The 26,161-nt window shown below is 36.4% G+C and overlaps 1 protein-coding gene across 1 annotated transcript in view; it reads right to left on the bottom strand.

Moving 5' to 3' along the window:
• Positions 1-26,161, bottom strand: part of LOC140136959 (kinesin-II 95 kDa subunit-like) — a 105,574-nt gene that overhangs the window by 2,604 nt on the left and 76,809 nt on the right. Inside the window, 11 exon segments of the mRNA XM_072158622.1 lie at positions 6,444-6,549; positions 7,433-7,549; positions 12,733-12,851; positions 13,687-13,806; positions 14,525-14,722; positions 15,442-15,587; positions 17,222-17,403; positions 18,864-19,084; positions 20,006-20,098; positions 21,236-21,305; positions 25,309-25,388. Of these exon segments, the coding sequence (XP_072014723.1) occupies positions 6,444-6,549; positions 7,433-7,549; positions 12,733-12,851; positions 13,687-13,806; positions 14,525-14,722; positions 15,442-15,587; positions 17,222-17,403; positions 18,864-19,084; positions 20,006-20,098; positions 21,236-21,305; positions 25,309-25,388 (1,452 nt within the window).

The following is a 26,161-nucleotide window of genomic DNA, read 5'->3' as shown; positions in this document are numbered from 1 at the left end:
TTAAACAAATAATTTGGTGTTTTTGAGTGCAATTGTATAATTGTATTTTTTCAACTCATTTTGCTGCCAGGTTTTTGAATATTATCTTGTTTTTGAATATTATATGATTTGATTTGATTTGAGTTTATTAAGCATATCATCGTAAGAGTCAAATAACATATTGCACAGAACATAAATACAAGAACATAGTTATTATAAAATACAAATTAAAACATAAAAATTGACACGATAATACGCCAAGGATATCCCTTAAAGTCAGAGACTTATTTCCAAGGGGTCCTTATAAATAACAATGAAAATATATATATATTACAACTATTTAAAACATGAAACACCTAAATTACAATATTAAAAACTATATAACCATGTGGTCTAAGAGGATAATTTTAGCATCTTTTTTAAACCTTGATTTTATATTGCACAATTTGACATTTTCGGGAAGTTTGTTCCAATCATGGATTGCATTGTAAAAAAGGAAGCAGAATCTGCTGTTTTGATTTTTGGAACTTGGAAGTTAAAATTGCTACCCCTAGTGTTATAACGATGAAGATGAGATAATTTGACAAAGTTTTCTTTCATATAGCTTGGGCAAACATCATGAAAAATATTAAAAACATGGTTCAAGCGGAGCTGCTCAGCCCTTGTTCTGATATTCGAAATGCCTAAATCCTGAAAGTCAGCTTGGTCAATATGATACATGTGATCTTTTCCCAGGATAAATCTGATAACTTTGTTCTGAGCTCGCTGCAATCTGATTGAATGATATTTAGAAATGGCACAATACCAGGAGGAAATAGAATAATCAAACAGGCACAAAACAAGAGCTGAGCAGACCATTTTTTCACTTTTGATTTAAAAATTTGCTTGTCTGTAGAGGAATTTCAAGCGAGAATTAACTTGTTTCACAATTTTGGTTGCAATTTCCTCACCATCAAGAAACTGATTAAGTTCTAGACCAAGATAAACAACAGTATGCTTAGACTTAATTATTTGACCATTGTTAAGAATGATAGAAAAATCAGAAACATTATTGACCTTACGCTTCGATCCAAAGAGAATCAGTTCAGTTTTACCTGTGTGCAGAGAGAGATTATTTTCTATAAGCCATTTATTGCAGCTCTCCAAGTTATCACGAAGAACATGACTGATTCTCTCTGGATCTTTTGTCGAATATATCAAAGCACTGTCATCAGCATACTGCAACATAATACAATTAATAGAAGTGGACATGTCATTAACATAGCATAGGAATAAAAGAGGACCTAAAATACTGCCTTGGGGAACTCCGCATGTTATGACAAGAGGATCCGACTCAACCCCACCAATTTGAACAATTTGTTTACGATCACAAAGATAAGATTCAAACCAGGCTGTGGACTTAACACCCATGGCAGACAGTTTGTTACACAAGATTTTATGGTCAACACTGTCAAAAGCCTTCTGGATATCTAATAAAATCATCCCAGTATAGAAGCCAGCAGCAGTTTTCTTTCTGATATGATCTTGAAGGTGAATGAGGCAAGTGTCAGTTGAGTATGATCCTCTGAAGCCAGATTGGAGTTCATAAAGAAGTTTATTTTCAACCAGGAATTTGTTCAATTGGAAAAAGACAGCCTTTTCTAAAATTTTGGAGACAACTGGGAGAATGCTAACAGGTCTATAATTACCTGCATCCAGCCTACTCTTCTTTTTGTAGAGAGGGATGACTTTTGCCAATTTCATTTGAGTTGGAACAATGCCAGACCGAAGAGAAAGGTTGATAATGAAAGTGATTGGCCCTTTAATAGCCTCTGCCGCATCTTTGATAAAACGGGCTGGAAGGTTGTCAAGTCCAGTGCTCTTGCTTGTATTAAGACTGTTTAATTCCTCAAAAACAAACTCCTCGCAAACCTCTTGAAGTTCAAAGGAGTCAGCGGAACATTCTTATAAAAATCTTTAAATGTGTCTGTATCAACACTATAATAAAAAGTAGATTGTTTGGGAAGTTTACCAGCCAGATTTGAAGCAATTTCAGTAAAAAATGATTGAAATGATCCATAACATCCCTTTTGTCAAAAAGCTTTTCACCCTCAACATCTAAAACAATACCGTTAGATTCCTTAGTACTTTTCTGATACCCAAGGGTTTTAAGTTGTTTCCACAATTGCTTTGGATTATCCTTGTTTTCCTCAAGTTTATCAACAATATAATTTCGTTTTGCATTTTTGATGTCATATTGTAGTGTTCAGGGTCATGTTTGTCTCTCCGTGATCTACGCAACCAACTATCCCGTTCCCGAATACTCTCAAGAATTTCAGCTGTGATCCAGGGCTCAGAATGATTTTTTATTCTAATATCTTTAAGAGGAGCCACAGAGTCAAGGATAGTGGTGAATAGATCACAGAAAGACATCCATGCCTCATCAACATTGGTACAGTTGTAAACCGAAGACCAATTCTCATTGTTTAAAAATTCAACAAAACTGTCCTTATTGTACTTCCTTGTAGAACGGATTTGAATACATTTGTGAGAAAATGACTTTTGTTTCATACTACTCCTTGTGCAATAGGTTATATAATGATCACTGACACCATACTTGATAACACCATATTTCTTGATTTTTTGCATGTTATTACATATCACATGATCAATTGCTGATTTAGAAGTAGCAGTAACTCTAGTAGGTGTAAAAATGAGCTGTTTAAAACCAGATTGGCTGAGCATTTCTTGATATTTCTTATAATAGGAATCAAAACGAATACTGCACATGTTCATATCGCCAAGAATAATAACATCGTTATCATTTGGAATTTTAGTTATGACATTATCCAACCTATCAGTAAAGTCAAATTCAGAATGTGTCTGTGACCTATAACAAACACCTATGATAACAGGTTTAGACTTGGGGAAAAGAATTTCAACCCATACTGCTTCAAGTTTAGAGTCTTTGAGGTCAGTTCTTTCATTAAAAGCAAGACTGCAATTCACATAAATGCAAACCCCACCACCATCTCTGTTGCGATCATTTTGAATCACAGAAAAACCTGGAATCTCAATTTCAGCAGTTGCTAATTGAGTCATCAAGCCAGCTCTCACTGATGGCAAAAATGCTGGGCTTGATTTCAGAGGACAAAAGTTTGATTTCAGACATTTTGGGAGACATGGATCTTGCATTTAGGTGGATGCAGTGAAAGCCTTTTGTGCGAAAATGATTATAACTGTCGGTATCAATTAAAGTTTGTAAATCTGATTCTGATGCTTCATGATTATTATTTGAAACATGTTCACTTAGGTCGTCATGATCATATGTAGGCTCACTTGATGAGGCTCTGATGTTACGGTTTTCACGATTACGATTCTTCCTACGAGTGAGACGTGTGGCATTTAATTTCAGTTCTTTCACCCTCTGCCAGTCTTCAGTTGACATACGGAGATGGGATGTGTTGAAACTCAAGAGGGCTTCCCTAGTGTATTTAATAGGAAGCTTGCTTTGATCAGATGTTGCAGTACAAGGGGGATAAATAGTTCACTATTATCCAAATGTGGGCCAGGATTTGGATTCACATCGCCAGCAATCAGTAGGCGATATCGAAATGTAGCTGTGGAGTTATGGTAGATGTTAATTCTTTTGCCAACATAACGGGTTTCAGTTATCAGCCAAGGTCTATAAACTTGACTGCTTTTGTATGCCATAGGGCATATGACATGATGATTATCACTATCAGTTCCATTTGAAATACAAAGTCCACTGATGAGGATGAGTTGAATTAATATAAGTACCATGATGATAACAAATCAAAGTCCTTGAAGAGGCTTATGACTGCATGATTGCCCAAGTGATGATGACCTAAAAGAAAGGTCTATACTATAGCTGAAAATGTCAATGGAGTTTATAGCTGTGATTATCTCAATGTAGAAATACAGTGCACTGTGTATGTAGACCAGAGTTCCAAATTCAGGGAGAGGAAATTCATAAAAATGTTAAAAACTCACTAAATGTAGACATTTGAGTCATATAAGTTGTCCTGCAGATGCTAGATGCTTAGGTAGACCACTGGTTAAAAAACAAACACACAACAAACACTATTTCCACTACAATCATGCAATATTGTGAGAGCTTTGCGAGAGCTGTTGTTACACGCTCATCACCACTCCAAATATTGTGTTAATTTGGTTGATCCCCCCTGTTATCAGGTATTCAAAGTTCAAACTTTTTAGCAGCTGGTCTGCTCAGTGCAATTTTGTCTGTGATAGCTATTTCATTTTCATTTTTATCTATTTTTTCCCCCAAATATTTAAATCCAATTTTCTTGCAAGCAGCTGGTCTGCTCATTATGTATCCCCCCTTCCAAATTTAGCCCCTTTTAAAACAGCTGGTCTGTTCTGTGTAATCCCCCATGGTCTAAATTTTTGTTTGGTATTATTAATTACATGTATTTCTAATGTGCAATATTTTATGTTTTTTTTTATATATATTTAAATGTTTCTCGTGTGCAATTATTCTAAATGTAATTTGATGTTTTTACAATTTCTAAATGTGTCTTTAAAATGTTATTTGATGTTTTTATACTATTTAAATCAAATTGTAAAATCCATGTAATTCAGCCATTTGGCTGCAATGTGTTTTAATAAATATACTATACTATAACTATATGTACAGTATTACGAGACCCAAAAATAACATAAAAACACATTGTACACAATAACCACAATTGTTGGTGCTGTCCACCTTTTTTAAAAAATTAAATTAGTATTCCCTATTTTTTCTGCCCCAGTCACCTCCCTCCCCTATGACAGCAATGCAAGTCATTTGTCCAGCAAAATCAATGTTCATTTCTTATTTAAATTCTTGCCAATTTAACAGGCAATTTTAATTTAATTTGCATATTGAATTCAAATTTGACCTTGAGTTTCTGTCATGAATATTTTTATGTGGTGACACACAACAAAATACAACAGGAGGAAGTGAACGCTTCCTTTCGTCTTCAGCCAGAAAACAATTATTTTACTAGACCAAAACATTATTACCATGGGGCAAAAACTATAGTCCGCAAACATTCCTCGAGTCGGTAAACTAAAATCAAATTATGAGATTTGCTCACAAACTGTTCATTTTTGCAGGAATCTGCTATGCCAGTTGGATTCCTTGCATCATTCTCTTTCTGAAAATGCATATTTTTCTATACTTCTCATCATTATATATAGAGATACAATAAAAAACAACATCTAAATTAATGACTCGAGGAAGGTATACAGACTATAATAGTTAGTGAAGAACTCCAATAATGGTAATTTCAAGGTAGGGTTTTCCAAAGTCAAGAACTAGCTAGTTCAGTTCTGTAAGCTATAATGAAAGACAGAGATAAAAAGATTTTATCGCGTCTGACGTCATCTGTCAATCAAACTCTCGAGCACGGTTTGTTTACAAGTGTCGTGATGAATACTGATGATCGGGCGCCTTATTGTTAATGTTGCACCTTCAAACATGCAAACCATCTCAAAAGTTAAGTATTTATAGTAGGAAACTTTCTTTCTAGGCACCATGTCAACAATGCCTAGAAAAGCTGCTTTTTGCCTTGTAAAAGTACGTAATTTTTCGCCATTTGCTGCTATTCCTTTTCTCCGATCGGCACCAGATAAATCGGTCTTCCTTTTACGCGCTATTGACCTGTGTAAACCAATCAAGGATCGTAATTGACAGTGACATCAGACGCGATAAAATCTCTGTCTTTCATTATACCGTAAATGTTCGCCTAATGGCGCACCTGGGTTTCTTTGCCTTGGGGTAAATTTCATGTACAAAATAGAGAGCTCCCTCGTCTAAAACTCCCAACAAGAATTAAGGGTATGTGCCCTTATTTGCTGGTGGGATTTTTATGGGAGGGCACTTTTAGTTTGTGTCTAAAATTCTAGTTATGTCAAGGGAGGCCATAGCGCCATTAGGCGAACGTTTACGGTATAAGACTCATTTATCTTCAGAAGTTAGAACTGAAGACCTGGAAACTATGCTGCTGACTTTTTCTAGTACATTTTTTTCACTTCAACATTAATTGAAAATTCTGAAAAAAACTGACCACATATTTTGAGCAAGGGTTGTAACCACAGGTTGAAAACCCCTGGTCCAAAACCTACCATATTTACTCTATAAAAAACCATATTATCAAAAAATACTACGAAATATTAGATCTGTAAGTACATTTTTATGCAAGAATGAAATTTATTCAGTTATATGAACATTCTACTCTAACATGGCAATGAATTGGATGAAAATGCAAGTAAGAATATGATTTGTCCATGCAATTTTGCGATCATGACATGCCAGTTTTAAGCTTACTTACAATGTTTACATGCTATGGCATGAAAATTTATGCATTTCGGTCACTTTTTCTTTGAAAAAGATGGGGGCACTAATAAAAGGGGGCATTTAATACAGTAAATACGGTATACACCGACAACTTGTTTACCTTATATCTGGGATTGCCACCCATTTGTGCTGCCATGCGTGCATAGTCTGCTATAGGACGTCTGTTACCAACAGCTGATATTGGTCTCTTGGCCATCTGTTGCGGCCTGCAAGGACAGATACATAATATGATTATGTATTAGTGTAGAACAGATCTCCCTTTAACATTACACTGCTTATTAAAACATGTCATCAATACTAATCAACACCTTGTAGATTGATTTATAATTTTCATTATAAATAAAGGCTATACACTTCGGATACAAAAGACATTCCAGGGTGCGATTCAAAGCTTGTGAAATATCCAGAAAGTAGTAGAACATCTTGAAAACAGCATGAAATTAGGCTAAAATGCCCCCCAAATGGGCTGAAAATCAATCAAATAGCGTAAATTTTGGCAAAAAAAACATACCTTGCACTCATTGGATGAAATAACTTGTAACAACATATTGTTTGTAGCCAAGGCTATAATACCACCAGGAGTTGAACTGTGGTTTAATCATCTGAACTGGAAATAATTTGACTACATATTAAGCATTATATAACTCAAACAATGATTCTTGTCGTTTGATTGGCTAATTGCTATTGATTATTTTGCGCACAAGAGCAAGTCAATTTTCCATTGCACTCACGTGAAGTGTGACCCCCTCAAGTCGCTAATTATAGGTGGAAGAAAGTGGAAGAAATTAAGTGGAAGTAAAGGAATTGATGAAATGACTTATTTAAAACAAACATTAAATGTTTTTATTTGTTCAATGGAAGGAATATTTTCATTCAGTGATATACGACCTGCACCACAGCAAAGCCTTGTTGAATGGTACAGTCCACATATCACCTCACAAAAATATTCTAACCATTACACTCATAAGCATTCAATATAATGTAAATGTGCACAAAACTGACAAGTGTAGGGGGATAGTGAGGTTCAGCTTGGCATTGACAGACCTCTGAATATCACTTTCACCTCTCACTTTCTCTGGTGTGTCTTACCCTTCAGCTTTAGCTAGTGGTTTCAAACCCCACAGGTCCGACTCCTCATCATAATCAGCTCGGTTCAGAATCTTGTTCTTTTCCTCCGGTGGGATGAAGTTGTCAATTATTAACATTCTAGATGAGAGAAAATAAAGACATTGTTACTAAGTTTCCACAGTAAATTTAAAAAAATTAAATTTTGGATTTATATAGCGCCTTTTTCTAGATCTTGATGGTTTCAAAGCACTGTAACCAGGAACACATTTGAATTTGTTAATATACCAGTTTTATCTGATAAATTACTTTTTAGAATTCAGCAAACATAACTACAAGTAACTGCAATATCCAGTTACATTTGCCTTGACTGGTACACACTGTAGTATATAATCCATAATGATATTTCCTATCTTTACAACAGATTAGTGTTCAAGGGGGAAAAGCATGACAAACCCAAGGCTTGTTTCACAAAGAATTGCAATTGATTTAACAAGTGAGTCAATTAGAGATGCGCTGGCATCCATTACTGAAAACATTGGACCTGCCTATGACACGATATAGGAGAGTAAAAATAAAAAAATCTTATCCTTTTTTCTCATTCTTAGTCAGTTAAATATTATTTTAAAAATAGCAAAACTTAAGTCACAGTTGTGAAAACTCTTATTCTAAACTGAATGAAACTTGTTTACAAATTCAGTTGCGCAAACTGTTACCATGTGCGCAATACACATGTATTACACACTAGGTGAACGCCTACAACACAATACATATGCATGAATCGACAAGGGTGTTCCATGATGATGCAGTCACTATCTATCACCTGATTGGCGACACCCGGGATCAAATGCCTCATTTCAAATATTTAGTTTTAGTTTTGGTTTTGGTTTTGGTCACATGGTTTCCTATTGTCCTGCCTAACCACTTGAATCACAAGATATCGAACTCATTGTTTGTAAGGGTAAGGTAGAAAAAGAAACAGAGGGGAGAGAGCATTGGAAGTGGGAAGGGAAGGAGGGGGAGAGGGCCTAGGGGAGCTCAAGAGTGGAGTGGAATAATAGGGAAGAGTCGATATCGAGTGTGGGTAGGGGGAGGGAGGAGGTTATATTAGGTGGCGGAGGGAACATAGGTATGGGTTGTGCTTTCCGGAGAATAATCTAATTCATAATCAAATCATCTACATCATCATGCAACAAAAGTGTGAACAACTTCTTGGTGATACAACTACTTACACAAATCTTGGGACTAAAGACCCTACTACCAAATATAAGAAAGAACTTGTGTCTGTGTTACAAGAATTGGAAAATGAAGGTGCGATAAATCGCGATGAATATAGGAAGCTTTACCCTACTACAGAATCACCACCGAAATTCTATGGCTTGCCAAAAGTTCACAAAAAGGACATTCCTCTAAGGCCTATAGTTAGTAGCGTCGGCTCAATTACCTACAACAGTGCCAAATTTATCGCTGACATTCTTTCACCATTGGTTGGCAAAACTACCCATCATATTGCCAACTCGCAAGACTTTTCCGAGCGCATAAAGAACGAAAGGGTAGAGGGACGACGAAGAACTTAGATCCTATGACGTCACTGCTCTGTTCACTTCAGTGCCTATAGAGAAAGCCCTCGATATAATTCGTGATGATCTGATCAGTGACACTACGCTTGATGAAAGAACAAAGCTGTCAGCGGGCCAAGTGGTAAAACTTCTTGAAGTTTGTTTACGGTGTACATATTTTGTTTACAATGGAGTGTTTTATTTACAAATACACGGAGCGGCAATGGGGAGCCCAGTCAGTCCAATTGTCTGCAATCTTTATTTGGAACATTTGGAACAATTAGCCATCTCTACTGCTCCTCATCCTCCATTGTGGTGGTTCAGATATGTTGACGACACCCACACCAAATTAAAGAAACGCTTCACGCCCAGGAATTCACTGATCACTTAAATTCGCCGATCCGGATATCAAATTCACCACAGAGGGTGAAGATAACAGGACTCTGGCCTTCTTGGACACTCTAACAGTTATAAAACCGGACGGCTCACTCAACATCAAGATCTATCACAAACCCACACATACAGACCAGTATCTGAACTTTTCTTCGAATCACCCTTTACAACACAAACTGGGAGTGATACACACGCTTTTCATCGCGCAGAGACAGTTATTTCCGACCCGGTAGATTGTGACGAAGAGAAGTTGCATATCACTGAAGCCCTCTCTAAATGTGGGTACCCCAAGTGGGCATTTGACAGGCTAAACAAACCAAAGGACACAAGTAAACCGCCGAAGGACAGTACGAACACCAACACAGGACAAGTCGTTATCCCTTATGTCAAAGGCATCTCCGACGCCTTAAAACGCATTTACAGCTCATATGGCATAAGAGTGTGTTTTAAGCCAACGCGCACACTGCGTCAACTGTTAGTTGCGCTTAAGGATAAAACGGACAAAAAGGACGTCACGGGTCCCGTATATCTGATTCCTTGTCAGGGTCAGACCACCCGGGGTCCCTGCTCGGAATCATACATAGGAGAGACGGGCAGGTCTCTAAAAACACGGCTCCTTGAGCACAGGCGGCCTAGCTCTACCTCGTCCGAGGTATCTCAGCATATACACATAGAGTCCCCAGGACATCACGTGGACCTAGAGAAAGTGCAGATCCTAGACAGAGAACCTCGGTACTTCGAAAGAGGAGTCAAAGAGGCTATCCACATCCGGGCCAACCAACCCTCTCTGAATAAGGACGGGGGCGCTACAACTTAGCAAGAGTCTACGATCCAGTTCTGACGTCACAAGTCAAGAGTCGTCATATCGATCAACGAACTGGATCATTCTGCTGAAGAAGGTTGTAGTAATAACAACCGAAAATTTCAGGTGAGCAACTTTATGTGTTGTGAACAAAAGTTCAATTCTTCATTTATCACCATGCATCGTTTATATTTCAGACAAATAAACAAAACACCCCCCCCACCCCTCAATATATGCACATGATTTCTACATGTAGGCCTCGTATATATAGAACTCGGGTGTAATTATAAGGTGTCATGAAAGTGTGCCACCTACGGAAGAGAGCAACTGTCGCCAGCGTTGATAGATATCCGATAATGAAAATGTTAGCACAATAGGCTATTATATACGTATGGTTATAGGCCATTATACTTTTGGTTATATATACCCTCTTGTGTCCTCCCAGCACAATAGTGTCATGATTGCAAACCAGTTTATCTCCACATTTTAATCCCTTGATTTTTGGTTTCTGAACAATAGAGAAACCAAAACTATATATTTGAAATGAGGGACTGACATTTAGGATTTTAGCGCTTCTGACACCCAACAGCTTTTATAAGTTCAGTTCAGGGAAAAGGTGAACAATATCCACACAAAAATAGCTTGTGAATGAAGGCACTAAACATTTGATGAAATAAATGGAAATTGATTAAACAAATGGCACAGGGTTGGGATTTTAAGTTTTGGGTGTCAAAATTAAATGACAGCATATCTATTTAAAAGGGCATTTCATGATCCACAGCATCATCCCCACACTTTTCTCAAAAAAGTTGAGATTTTTATATCACTGGAAACCTCTGGCTACATAATGTTTATGTACAAAAGATTTCTTGCAGATTAATTCCTTTAGCAAAGATATCATGAAATTTGAATTTCGTTTTGGTATACCAGAAGGAAATTACAACACATTGTCTATGGAGCATAATCATGCATAACTCGCACATGCAAAATCAGAATCAACTGAAATTTTGGGAATAAGCTTTTTTTCGTGGATATCTACTGAAAAATGTCATAAAAAGAGGATGCTAGGATCACGAAATACTCCTTTAAGTATCTAAATATTGAACAAAATGATATAAATGACTTACTACCTTAGTATGTGACATGTCATGATACTGAATGTACTTACTTGAGTTTAAGATCCCTAGTGAGTTCATTTTGTGTCTGCTCTAGTTCTTGCCTTTCTCTGGCATGCTCCTCAATATAATACGTGTATATATTATGTCATGATACTAGGTGTACTTACTTGAGTTTAAGATCTCTAGTGAGTTCATTTTGTGTCTGCTCTAGTTCTTGCCTTTCTCTGGCATGCTCCTCAATATAATGCGTGTATATATTATGTCATGATACTAGGTGTACTTACTTGAGTTTAAGATCTCTAGTGAGTTCATTTTGTGTCTGCTCTAGTTCTTGCCTTTCTCTGGCATGCTCCTCAATATAATGCGTGTATATATTATGTCATGATACTAGGTGTACTTACTTGAGTTTAAGATCTCTAGTGAGTTCATTTTGTGTCTGCTCTAGTTCTTGCCTTTCTCTGGCATGCTCCTCAATATAATGCGTGTATATATTATGTCATGATACTAGGTGTACTTACTTGAGTTTAAGATCTCTAGTGAGTTCATTTTGTGTCTGCTCTAGTTCTTGCCTTTCTCTGGCATGCTCCTCAATATAATGCGTATATATTATGTCATGATACTAGGTGTACTTACTTGAGTTTAAGATCTCTTGTGAGTTCATTTTGTGTCTGCTCTAGTTCTTGCCTTTCTCTGGCATGCTCCTCAATATAATACGTGTATATATTATGTCATGATACTAGGTGTACTTACTTGAGTTTAAGATCTCTTGTGAGTTCATTTTGTGTCTGCTCTAGTTCTTGCCTTTCTCTGGCATGCTCCTCAATATAATACGTGTATATATTATGTCATGATACTAGGTGTACTTACTTGAGTTTAAGATCTCTAGTGAGTTCATTTTGTGTCTGCTCTAGTTCTTGCCTTTCTCTGGCATGCTCCTCAATATAATGCGTGTATATATTATGTCATGATACTAGGTGTACTTACTTGAGTTTAAGATCTCTAGTGAGTTCATTTTGTGTCTGCTCTAGTTCTTGCCTTTCTCTGGCATGCTCCTCAATATAATGCGTGTATATATTATGTCATGATACTAGGTGTACTTACTTGAGTTTAAGATCTCTTGTGAGTTCATTTTGTGTCTGCTCTAGTTCTTGCCTTTCTCTGGCATGCTCCTCGATATAATACGTGTATATATTATGTCATGATACTAGGTGTACTTACTTGAGTTTAAGATCTCTTGTGAGTTCATTTTGTGTCTGCTCTAGTTCTTGCCTTTCTCTGGCATGCTCCTCAATATAATACGTGTATATATTATGTCATGATACTAGGTGTACTTACTTGAGTTTAAGATCTCTAGTGAGTTCATTTTGTGTCTGTTCTAGTTCTTGCCTTTCTCTGGCATGCTCCTCAATATAATGTGTGTATATATTATGTCATGATACTAGGTGTACTTACTTGAGTTTAAGATCTCTAGTGAGTTCATTTTGTGTCTGTTCTAGTTCTTGCCTTTCTCTGGCATGCTCCTCCTGTAAGTCTTGAATATCACACTTGATTGCTTGCAGTTTGGCAAATAACTAATACAGTAATAGATGAAAATTAAAAATAAATTGTGCAAAAAGTTAGCATAATCTTTAGGCATCCTTACACAACTTTCATTCCTGTACTGTGATTCCAAGTTATGAGTCAAATTGAACCAGTGGTTTGGATATTGTAAGCAAAAACATGTATCATAATGGACCATAAACAATATGGGTGGTATTCCACAATGACTTAAGCATAGAACAATACAAGTGGTATACCACAATGTCCCATAGAACAATACAGGTGGTATACCACAATGGGGAAGATGCTACTTCTTACTACTTTTTTTGTACTCATATCATCAAAATGAATCTTAAGTCCAAAATTTTACTGGGGTTGAGAGAAAAATATGAGGCTTTCTTTAAATGCTAATTATTTTGATTTTGATGGAGAGAATTGGGGAGATGAGACTAACAATCGGGTCACTCTAATATGCATCAAGGGTCTATTTCAAAAATAAAGATAATATTTGTCATATAAATCTGTGTCTTATACAACCAAAGAGATGAGACCCAAAGAGAACAAACTTTGCCATGTTTGCGCGTCGCTCATGATTATTGGCCGGTAAACTTTGATTTGACGTGTGTGCTCGTTTGCGTTGTGAGTAGCGCATTGTGCTGATAACACGCACAGAGTACAATGTGCACACACTTTGTAACACTCAAGCTTAAAAATGCAAATTAAATACCAGAGTACCCTATTTTGGTGGTGTCCATCCATGACATTTCAAGATGGAGAATTTACCATAGCGTTATGCATGGACCAGTTACTTGGTTCTCTTTGGATCTGATTTCTTTGGATGCAACTAAAACTTGGGACATGGCTTACCTTCTTTAATTTCTTTGTTTTAATTTCCACTTCTTGTTGTAATGATGAGAATGTATTCTGTAATTCTAGTGTTGTCTCTTCTTTGCTGTCTACCTTCTGCTTTATCTCACGTTCACGCGCCTGAAATAAGATTGAAATTATGTTTCATTATAAAAGAGATGTCATCAACATGTTTTTGATATCAAATCATAAATATGGGCCTATTCATGGCCTATTGAATGAAAATTTTCTTCTTTTTTAAGATCGTTTGCCTCGACCATTATACTTGATTTCGTCTGTTATGAAAAAAATGTAGATGTGAAGCAACCAATCTCTTAACCCCATGAGAACTACCTGCCGATTGGCCAAAAAGAAGTTTTCATTATCAATTGAACCAATCAGCAACATTGTTAGAATAATTTCACCACACACAAAAATTGGGGTGAATTATTTGCAAAGCTCCATTCTGATTGGTGATTTAAGTGAAGATATCATGTAATTGACCAATCAGAGGCAATGTTAGATCGGCAGGTAGTGCTCAGGGGGTTAAGAGCTGATAAAATTGCATTTATGAAGAGCTGTCATTTTATACAATCAAGTATAGGGGTTGCGTTCGTACTGTGGAACTTCACTTCACTAATGCAATGAGCAATTCCAGTTGAAATTCATACACCTCGAAGAAAGATATGGCTTTAATCTCCTTCACATGGGGTGTAGATTTCAAATGGAGTCACCCATCATGTAACCCCATTTGAAATTCATACTCCCTGTGTGGCAGATTAAGGTCATGTCTTAGACAGGGGGTGTATGGATTTCAAGTGGAATATCCCAATAATGCTGTGCACTGGTCTTAACCTACCTGCTCTTCAGCCAGTTTTAACCTCCTTTTCTCCAGCTCCCTTTCCTGATCATTGGTGTGATCAATAATGCTTTTACCGCCAATCAGTAGCTTGCTTTCCATGGCACGGATCTTGGCGTTGAGGGCCTCCTGTTCCCGTTGTTTTTTCTTCAGTTCTCCCTGTCTCTGTTGAAGCTCTGTCACCATCTTCTCTTTCTCCTAATAGTTTGGAAAGGTAAACAAAGAAAACAATTTACTAAAATTAGTATTTGGATCACAACAATATGCATTTGTTATTTGACCACCCTTAGTTTGCTGACTGTTGTGGTTTACTTGCCAGGGTACAAATGTGTAAGGGATCTCTGTATTTTAGTTCAGATAAGTGAGGTTAGTGTAAAACTTCTCATTCATAATGGAGTAAGGTATGTTAACTAACAATTTAGTTTGTGGTCTGGAATAATATTGAAGAAAGTGTACTGACTTAAAAAAAATCATTCATATTTGAAATTAAAAAGCAGACAAAGATACTTCAAGTTGACAATGGCTGTTATTCTAAGACAACAAACCAAATGTTCAATGAGGTCATACAAAAGAAAGTATTCCATAAGGGGGAGTTGGACAAAAAGTCCAATTTGTAAAAAAAAAAAAAAAGTTAAAATATCAGTCATATCTTTGGGGTTGGAATTTTCAACATGTTATACTTACGTTTCAGAGAGAGGGTATCAGCCTCCTGATGAAAGCACTTATAGACTGTCATCAAATTTTTGTTCCCTAAAATGATTTTAAAATCAGAGTCTTCATGACTTGATCCCTCTTATTAGTGTTACTAAAGTGCTCATTCAACTGGTTACGAGTTACCAGCCGTGTTCTTTCGACAAAGCAAATCATCTTAATGTACTGTCCATCAAAATTATTGCAGTCTTAAGGAATGCACTAACCTCAGCAATCATATTTTGATTGGCCATTATTGCTTGTTTTTCCTGCTCCAACTGAGCTTGGACCTCCTTGTACATCTCCTCCTCGTCAATGTCCTATTCATCTTCATCGTCGTCATCCAGATCTTCCCCATCTGAACCGATGCCATCTATAGATGGGCAAGAACATTGATGCAAGCAGTTAGGATTAACACTAGGTGACAGTGGTCTATATTGTTTGAGATAAGAACATGGTTCCCGCACCTTGAAGCCTTTAAAATTCAAGGACTTCCACAAGCATGATTTTCAAGGACTTAACACAACACAAAAAGTTGCGTATTAACGAAAGTGACAGCTCTTCTCCACTCCCCAAATTTTGGCAAAATAATACTTTAGGTAAAATTCCAATTTTCAAGGACTTTCAAAGGACCTTGTGCAAATTTCTAGGACTTTCAAGGCCTTGGAAAAGGTGTTTTCAAATTCAAGGACTTTCAAGGACCGTGGGAACCCTGAAGAAATCTTAACAAAATGGTTTGCTGAAGGCCAGTGACGTGAACACCAGCATATATTTGATGTCACGTATACCTGATTTTTGGCTGGTTTTTTGCTGTTTTTTTGCTAACCATCATTCATAAACGGTATTAATTATTTATGAGGCAATGAACCAATAGCAGCGGATCTTTGGCAAGCACGTTTCATGCATTGATTTTTGTCAATGCACGGATGCGAACTGCGTGACACACGCACATCCACGCACAGTAGTGGTATTTTTATTTAAATTTTGATTTTGGTAATTTTTTGATGCCTTAATAACAAAATACAACGATGGTTTTATAATGTTTATGAATATGGATAATAACTGATATGATTTTATTGTAGTGCAAATGGAAAAAAATCAACGCACTTGCCCTCCAATTTTTTTTCCATAACAATACACTCCCCCCTTCTGGGTTGTGCATTGTGTTGGTGAAAAAATGAAAGGGCAATGCACTGATTTTTGTCATTTGCACTACAACAAAATCATATTCAGTCACTAACCTCTAATCAAATTTATGTGGTAAGTTTCTATTCTTTAGTGTGTGTAAGGTACATCACTTGTAACTTGGTGTCTTCTTAGCCCAAGATAAAAAGTTGTTGCTTGTCGTCCACTGCCTTGTGGAAGACAGGGTCGATCAGTCAGATTTTTTTAAACGGTCATAGCCAAAATTAACTTAATAAATAAAGACTAAATTGGGATCTTTCATTACTGTATGACTTCATTCATTTTTAAAACAGTTTAGAAGTGTAAAGAAACTGTTTATATATCTTTTCCGGATAGCAAAATTTCTGAAAGGAAAAAAAATTCTTGTAATTTCCAAAATTAGGGTTGGTATCCTTTCGTACAGCAAAAACTTTCTTCCAGATTTTTAAGATTAGGGCAAACCAAAAAACTTTTTTTTGGCCTTATGGCAATGCCCTCCTGAATTGTTTTTAATTTGAGTTGGTTGCTACTGACTGCCAAATGGGCTATTCCATTTAAAATCCACACTACCACTGAGGAAGATTTTGGAAATATCTCCCACAGAGGGAGTATGTGTTTCAAATATAATTGGTCAGACTTGATTAATTTGAAACCCATACTCCCCCTGTATTATGGCTTTACCTTTATCTTCCACAACTGGAGTGAGTATTTCAAATGGAAGCTACCTAATTGTCTATTCTATTCAAAACTCATACTCCCTCTGTGGATGACTTAAGTTAATCTTCCACAGGGGTGGTGTGGATTTTAAATGGAATAGCCAAATAGTAGTCTCGCAGTACTCACTTTCTCCATTTCTTCCTTTCCTCTTTTTCTTTTTCCTCTTGCCTCCTCCGCCTCCACCTCCTTTCTTCTCAAGCTGAGACCGTAACCTGGAGATTTCATCCTGAAATTCTCTTAATAGTGCATCCTTGGGATCCTCGTTAATCTTGGGTTTGTTCTTTATATTCTTAGCACGATTTGCATATCTGTTAATAAGAAAAGGACAAGATGAAAAAACTGGTATTATGTGAGTGAGCAATATGCATCACTATACTGTGTCTCATCTCCAACGCCTTGTTGGATTTCCCAGTGGCAGATTTGAATTAGTGCGTTTACGCAGTTGCGTCGCCAGCATACAGAAAAATCGCCCGTCTACGTGTGTCTATACGGTCTGCGCCATTTGGTCAGTGTGCGATTCAAATCTGCAACTGCAAAATTCAACATGGCGTTACTCTCAACTTGAGACGAGACAGACTATATAAAGCCAAGGACTATTAAAATACATGTAGTTGCAGTTGAATCAGTACCACAAAGGTGAGCCTCATAACAGTGTAAATTGATACTGAACAGCAAAGACACAATGCAAACACAACAGTATAGTGTGTAGATATGCACGACATGCCTATAAGCCCAATTACAGACTATAGCACAGGACAGAATCAAATGGAGAATTTATTGCCAATAGAAGAAGGTGGATTACATGTTAATAAATGCGAATCACTTGTTGAGAGAGAAATTAGGCTCAATAATGCACGAGCACTGAGATGTGGATGCATTAACATTCAGCGCAACTGCATTATTGCATCCAATCTCTTGAGCAATGAAGGATCTGCATTTATTCACCTATTTCATTAAGATAACAAAGTACTAAAAATGTCGTAAAATGTGACCAGCATTAATGATCCCACCTTCAAGCAAAATGAATCAATTCTGCGAGAGGCGAATGCATTCCGCAAAGTATGCAAAACTGTGTGTGAGTGCAATTACAATATTTATGCATTCTGCATATTTTTCTAACAGCTTTTCAGATTGTCTATGTGGTTCTAAGAGTGTATGAACAATGAATACCATGTAGCACACACTGAACAGCAGAGGAAATCTGTCCAAATGTGATGTACAGGGACACACAAAATATGCCATCCATCATTTTTTGGCAAAGGTCAAATCAAACAATTATTGGTACTTCTGGAAAGTATGAAAAGGTTTTTGGATTAACCGCTAAGCATCATCTGCACAAACTGCATTGTCATAAACAAACTTTGTCGAGTTTTCCAAACAAATCCGCAAGCCTCGTCACTTTCCTCCCTCTATAAGCAATTTGCAAACATAACACTACCTGCTCCCAATTTACTCACATGCATACAGAGAAGATATCTTACACTTCCCACAATGCATTCCTCCCATTTCAATTTTCTGTACTGATTTGTTATCTAGTGCAACATAGATCGACAATACCAAAAAGTATCATGAAAAGAGCATATCCAGATCTTGCAAAATTTCTTGATTATTGACCCATGTTTAGCCAGTCTATTCTTAAAACGAAAACAAAGGGAGGTTGTACAAATGAAATGGATGTGTCACTTGATGAAATGAGATATGTACCATGTTGCAAAGGATTCTGGGAAGGGTAAGATATCTTCTCTGGTGTACATACACCCATACATACCTTAAAGTGGTTATAGTCTCATCATAATTATAGCTAGCCGGCCCCATATTAGCCACCATCACCGTCCTTGCATTGCCTCCTAGTGAGTCTTGTAATAATCTAGTTAGCTTTGAGTCTCTGTACGGTATATGTGTGCTCTTGCCGTCTACTAAGGCTGAGATGACGTTACCTAAGGCTGATAAGGACAGGTTGATTTTGGTAGCTTCTTTTAACCGGTCACCCTGTCACATGAGAAAACGGAATATAATCATGGTTTAGTTCTTCTGGGGCAAGTTCAACAAAGGAATTTTGTATTATTTGCGATTTATATTTTGCTAAATATTAACAATAGGTGGCAATTAATTCATAATCTGATCCAACCAGACCTAAGAAGGCTGTTATAAAAACTGAATTATGAACATTTATTATACTAGCCAGTAGCTTGGTTCAGTATTCTTGAAAACAAGTTAACCAGACCAACTGTGTTAAATGCCTAAATTCTAGTTCCTTGTGATACATACGGCCAAAAAGGACTGTTTGCATGTCCATAGACAGTTTTTAGATGGGTAAGTAGGTTGTAAAAGTTATTTTTATTTAATTTTTTTTCTCCAAAGGTGACCAGTATGATAACATTCATGCATTCTCACTTAGGTCTATAACTCGTTAAGGAGGCACAATATGACGCTTCAATTCTTGTAAACAATACTTTTGTTTATTCAAATTTCGTTCCCAAATACACAGATCGAATACATTTGGTCTATTATAAATTGAAACGATGTGATACTGAACTTGAACATAATTTTGATGCGCTGAAAATAGCTTTTGAGTCAAGTAAACAATCTTTTTTGTTTGTGGCCTTATAGAACAACCCAAAATATTGATGAAGTCATATAAACATAACTATTTGATTGCTGATTCCCTCCCTCACCATATAATGAAACCGGAGCAGGTTAAAATATAATCAAAATTTCGAAGAGCTTAGAAAAGAGGTAATAATCATTGGTAACCCCTCCCTCTCTTACAAAACTATTTTCATAGGACTTCACTGAAGTTTGTTTCAAGTACGCTGTAAACTTTTGAAAGTGTACTGTTTTCAGAATTCATTATTTGCTACCCGTCTATATATCATCAGCAAACACCCCTTAAACTTTTGCTGTACTTACCGTTGCACCTGTTTTGGCTTGCCTTTCACTACCTGCCAAATCTACAAGGTTTAATTTACCCACTCGTATATGATTCTCACCATCGGGACCAATCTGGGAAGAGGAACAACAAATAAAAAAAGTTCAATAACAAATCTGGGTTAGAAGTATTTAACTGAAGACTTGTCATGTTTCAACAGAAATGTTTTAATTTTTTAGTATGATTTATAATATGTGACACGATCTGTTCCATGGGGGCCAAAGGCGGCAAATTTGAAACGGAGATAAAGGTAAAAATATGGAGTAAAAAACAAGAAAATACATAAGAAAATAACTTTCGAATCAAGTAGCTAGGCTAGACAGTTGGTGTTTTCAGTAAATGATAGCCTATTGTATGTATAATGTAATAATACCAGTAACTCAATTATCAAAAATGCCTCCTTTGGCCCCCATGGACCAGATCGTGTCACATATTTACTTTATTTTGCTTTCCAACTTTCCAAATATTGATCGGCACAAACACCTCATTTTTTAAATGGTAAGTGCTACCCACATCTTCTGATTTCCCAGCTCAGGTTTTCGGGGTAGAACAAACAGGGCCTCAAGCCAGCCCTAGCCATTATAGGAATAATAGGGGAATAATTTGAATAAAAATATAGGACAGTGGAAGTCAAATATAGTGAGTATCAGAGACCAATGACTAATGCTGAAGAAGAAGCCCTTCCAAAGCAGTTCTTCTAAAGTGAACCAAACCTGCCTGGTTATCAAATTAATCAGTGACAAGGTTATCTCTGAATTTGACAGGTGCTGATTGATGTTTTAATGTTATTGCATCAATCAGCACCTGTCAAATTTAGAGATAACCTTGTCACTAATTAATTAGGTTTGGTTTACCCCAGATGAACTGCTCTGGTAGGGCTTCCTCTCACAGATACTTTCATGTTCGCATAATGTGTGCATCAGTTTGAACTCGTATGTCTATAAATAATATATTGGGCAAAAAAATTATCTGCTGCTGAAAATTTACGACAACTGCGTGAAGTATGTGAAATTATCTAAATTCACATAAAATTCAGTACAGCAAGTGCAAAAAACAAGTGAATTTGCAGAAAATATGGGAATTATAGGACAACATGGGAAAAGTTCAACAATATAGGGCTGCTTTAAGCCCTGAACAAACTTCAATTAATTTTACATAACAAAGTAAAGTAATTAATTTAGTCGGATCACGATTGTCCTATTAATACTCACCTCACTACACTCTATTGTAATAATGAATATTGCATGACTCCTGGAGCTGTGCTCGTTCATATTTGTAGCACTGTGTAAACAAAACAAGAAAAGAAAAAAATGAGAACAAGAGAACTAGATAAATGTATTAGCAATACACACTAACCACGGGAGGATTGGTTTACAAGTATTGAAGTAGTCGTGGCGTATTGAATTTCATATTGATAACTTCAGGGATTTTACCTCTTTTTTCCGATCTACTTTCAAAATTAATAAAAATCAGTGATGTGATTCAAAGCTTGTGAAATATCTTGAAAGTACACAAAAATCCTGAAAAACAGTGTGAAATTGGGACTAAAATACTCCCAAAATGGGCTGAAAATCAATAAACTTACGTAAATTTTGGGCACAAAAACTCCTAAAATCAGGAAAAATCCTGAAGAATAAACTTGCTTGTAGGTCTGATTATGAAAACAACATGCAACTAATGTGGATTACTTTCCCCTTCAAATATGTTTACTACTTAATATGTAATAGATATACAGATGTTTGGGCTCCATTTGCAGTATGGAACCATCACTAATGTATTTAGATATATACTGACATTTGTGTTTTGTTTTGAATAGTTTTGAAAAATCTCAACTCACTATTTGAAAAAAAGAAGAAGAATGTTTTTTTTTAAAATTTTTACTGTATGTTTGTAGATAGGGTTTGTGGCACCCAGGACAAGGACAGGGAATGGCGCCCCTTCCAGCACGGAAAAGCAGCCGACCTGCTCCCCATAGGCCCTAAAGATTCTTCCTGAACATATTGCGCACAGAGGAAGCAACATTTTCCACAAATATTACTCATCTGGTCATAATGAAGGTCTCCATTTAACTATTTGTGATGAAATGTGTGCAAAGCGTACAAAAATTCTGACTTTTGGAGGGGTGCTAAACCAATTGAATTATGTACAGACAGATATCAATTAGTTAATCCGGTGCCCCCTCCAACATGACACCCAGGGCATATGCCCTCATATGCCCATCCTCACTACAGGTGTGGCGTATAATTCAAATATCTCAATATTTCAATATCCAAATGCTCAAGACAACTTTCATTTCATCTTGAAAAATTTCTTTGAAATATAGCAAGTGCACATTCTAAATTCATGATTGGTTTGCACACACCGAAAAAGATGAAAAATGGCTAAACAATACAAAGAGAGCTTTTTTTCATATTTGCAAATGAAAGTTTGCACAAAATTGAGTACACAATAATTTCTCTTGGGATTGATGCTTGTTTGTATGAGCACTGGGCTGACATTAGGATGTAATAATCGAAAACATACAATAATTATCTATAGACACAGTTCATGTATAATTTCTCCTGGGACTCATGCATGTTTGTATGAGCACTGGGCTGACATTAGAATGTAATAATCGAATCAAAAACATACATAAATTATCCATAGACACAGTTCATTAACCCAACAAACAGTTAGTTCAGATCTACGCCATCGCTGCCTTCTGATTTTTTTAAAAATGATATTGATCATCAAATACAGAGGAATAGCACAATAACAGACTTCCCAAAACAAGATGAATACTGTACTCTCTCTAATCATGGAAGAAAGAGATGAGAAGGAACCACAACAACTTCGATCGGCCAAGTTTTAATCCGCTTATCTATTGACGCATGAAAAGAAAAGCTATCAATGGTACCTCCTTTCATGTATGATCCATTTACCGCGATCGATGCTTGGCGAAATCATTACTGGAAAAAAACTATAACAAACCCATCCACGAACAAACAAACGCTACCCAGATGTAAGATTCTGGAATTTCACTGATGCTCTAAACATGTATAGTAGCTTTGTTTTGGGATCTACAGTCAAACTGTTTTCTTGATCGTATTGTGTAGAAAATGTCCTTTAAAACATCGAAAAGGTCATCAAAATCGGCCGTTTTTTGGCTGAGTTTCAGCTTTAGCAAATAAGGTAAGATTTTGGTGACTTTTTCGATGAAAAATAGATGTAAAATGTTCTTAAATAATGCACAATGTTCCAGTTGAGTCCGGTACATAAAACCTGTTTAATTTAATAGTTTATATGTGTATAATCGTAACTAGCTTACTCGTTTCAGTGCCAAAGACTGCCAACACTGAGAAAAAAGTCATCAAAGTTCGGGAAAATTGGGCAAAATGGAAGAAAAAGATGTAGGCCATCAATGACCGATGATCACGTCACCAGAGAAAATCCTATAGGGTGCTTGCACGGAAGGTCATTAGTTCAAATCATCCTTCAGACACACTCCAGAAGACATGCAAATACATGGAGTACAATACCAATCACCTATTTAACACCAAAGTAAATCCTCATGAAAAACAATGTCAATTAAATGTCGGTAAAGGGAGTGGACAAAGTGAATGCGTTCGTTGTGGTTCCTTCTTATCTCTTTCTTCCATGCTCTAATGGACTTAACATTCTTGTGAAAATTTTCAATGAAAAACAAATCACAAAATATGACTACAACAAGCAAAATATGACCTCTGGTTTGAAATACGACATGGCACCGCCCATATATTATTGGAAAATACTGCCAAATTAGATCTGAAAGTGCAATTGTATGCAATAATGTCATTTTATTTTGTGAATTGGATGGAAATTCAAGTTAGAATAGGATTTATCCATACAAGTTTTAAGGTTATTACCATGCTACCATGCAATGGCATGGAAATTTCTTTGAAAACCGATTTATTAGGGGGGCATCAATTAGAGGTTAATAACTGCGCATCGGTTATTTGAGGTATTAGAAAATCTAAACATTTTGCCTTTGGAACCGAGGAATATATCCGAGGTCCAAAGCAAAATGTTTAGATTTTTCACAATGCCCGACATACAATGTATTACCGATACAAAGTTATTAACCTCATTCATAACCGTCACTTTCATCTCTTCACTTTACCAAATAACACAAAATTTTCCTCAAAAAATAAACAATTTTTGCGTTTTGCCTTTCCAAAAATCGATCAGGCTAAAACAGGACGACCAATAACAAAAGTGCGAATAACAATCTGTGCAAATATGGTAGAGCGCAATCCAAATACAGCGGCCAGCGCTCTCGCAATTTGTTCGACGCACAACACGGCGCGCACGGAGGTTACTAATATTTACGCTGATGGCGCGGAGGTCCACTGTTGTTTATTAGTGACCACGTTCAGCGTTTGCGTTTTGGCAAATAAATAAAAATGGTTGGATCGCATGTATCGCATATATTAATGAGGTTATGAATTCAAGAGAATATGGTAGTTTAGTGATTGAAAAAGAATATCCATTAAAAAAGAACTAAGTCCGCAAAATTATTCAAACAAAAACAAACAAATTGAAATATTTAATGCCGAAATTACACAGGGCAGCCTTTTGATGTATCACCTTTTACATAGACCTGAACTCTTCAATTATATAAACATTTTTGTCTAACTCACAACATAAAATCAATATTATTTGTTAATAATTACAATGCGAGTTAATGAACTCTGTCATAAGGTATAAAGTTGTTTTGATAATACTTACATACCCAATTCACTTGTATAAGGCTGTTCCAGTTGAAATCCACACTACCCCTGTGGAAGATATCTTCCATAGAGGGAGCATGTGTTTCAAATGTAATTGGCCATGGTAAATCATTTTGAACCCCATACTCCCCCTGCATATAGCTTTACCTATATCTTCCACAACTGGAGTGAGTATTTTAAATGGAAGTTACCCAATTTGAGGGTTGACAAACAGAAGGCCTTAACTCACTTTTGGCCATTTTGAGATTTTGGTACCAAACTAATCTGTAATACCCACAGATTCTTAAAATCATAAGCCTTAACTCAATTCGACTTCCTATTGCATCTATAGCACAACAATACTTGGTCACATCTCAATGCAAAATATTATTTTACTCATTTTTCTCAAAAAGGCACTTCTTGAGTTAAGGCCTTCTGTTTGTCAACCCTCGAATTGTCTATAATATTCAAAACTCATACTCCCTCTGTGTAAGACTTTAGCTATATCTTTCACAGGGGTAGTGCGGATTTTAAATGGAACGGGCCATAATACTTACCCAACTGATCTATTCGTATTGCCCACAGTCATCACATGTTCTATTTCTTTGACACTCTTAGTTACAAACGATGAAAGATCCTGCGAGCAAACAAAACAATACATAGTTTTCGTTAGTCTATAGTGGGAATTGTTTGAGGCAAATGACACGAAGAGGCTGAATAGGGTAACATTACATCAAACTAATGTAGTAAATATTTAGAGTCGTTTAACCTCTTATTTTTTGGAGTTGAGAATTTTGACTGTGTTTGTAGTTTAGCAGCAAATCATCTTGAATTTATAAAACGCACAAGTATTCAAATAACAGATTAAAGCGATATGTGATTGCTGGTACTGCAGGCACGTTATATTGTTTGGAGTTGAAGAAACTGAGGCTGACTAGGGTAAACAATGGCGGTGCCAGGGGGGACATAGGGGCCAATGCCTCCCCAGTCAGAACTCTTGTAGTCTTGCCTGCAGTCAAAACCAAAAATAAGAAAAAAATCCCCCCTGAAAAAATTCTTGACACCGCCACTAAGGGTAAATATACATCAAAATAATATGGATGTTTGTTTACCTAGTTTAGTAATACATGTAAATTATTCTGAATGTATATGATTGAAATATCAGCTTAGTGATATTTGAGTGATGTCGGCAGGTTTTTATGTTTTTGGGACTGCCTCTCCCGCCCCCATCTCTCAAAATTTGTCTAAAACCACACCCATCTAACACATAGTTGTCACTTGTACGGTTTTGGTCCATATTTGTCCCCCTGAAACAGATCTGAAATCTGTTTACCACAATTGAGAAAAATACATTAATCTGGTTCACATTTTCCTTAAATTGATGGTAAAAAGCATTATAGAAAACTCTCT

The sequence above is a fragment of the Amphiura filiformis genome, chromosome 17 (assembly GCF_039555335.1).
Source record: "Amphiura filiformis chromosome 17, Afil_fr2py, whole genome shotgun sequence".
Lineage (NCBI taxonomy): Eukaryota > Metazoa > Echinodermata > Ophiuroidea > Amphilepidida > Amphiuridae > Amphiura > Amphiura filiformis.
This window is presented reverse-complemented; position numbering and strand designations above follow the sequence as displayed.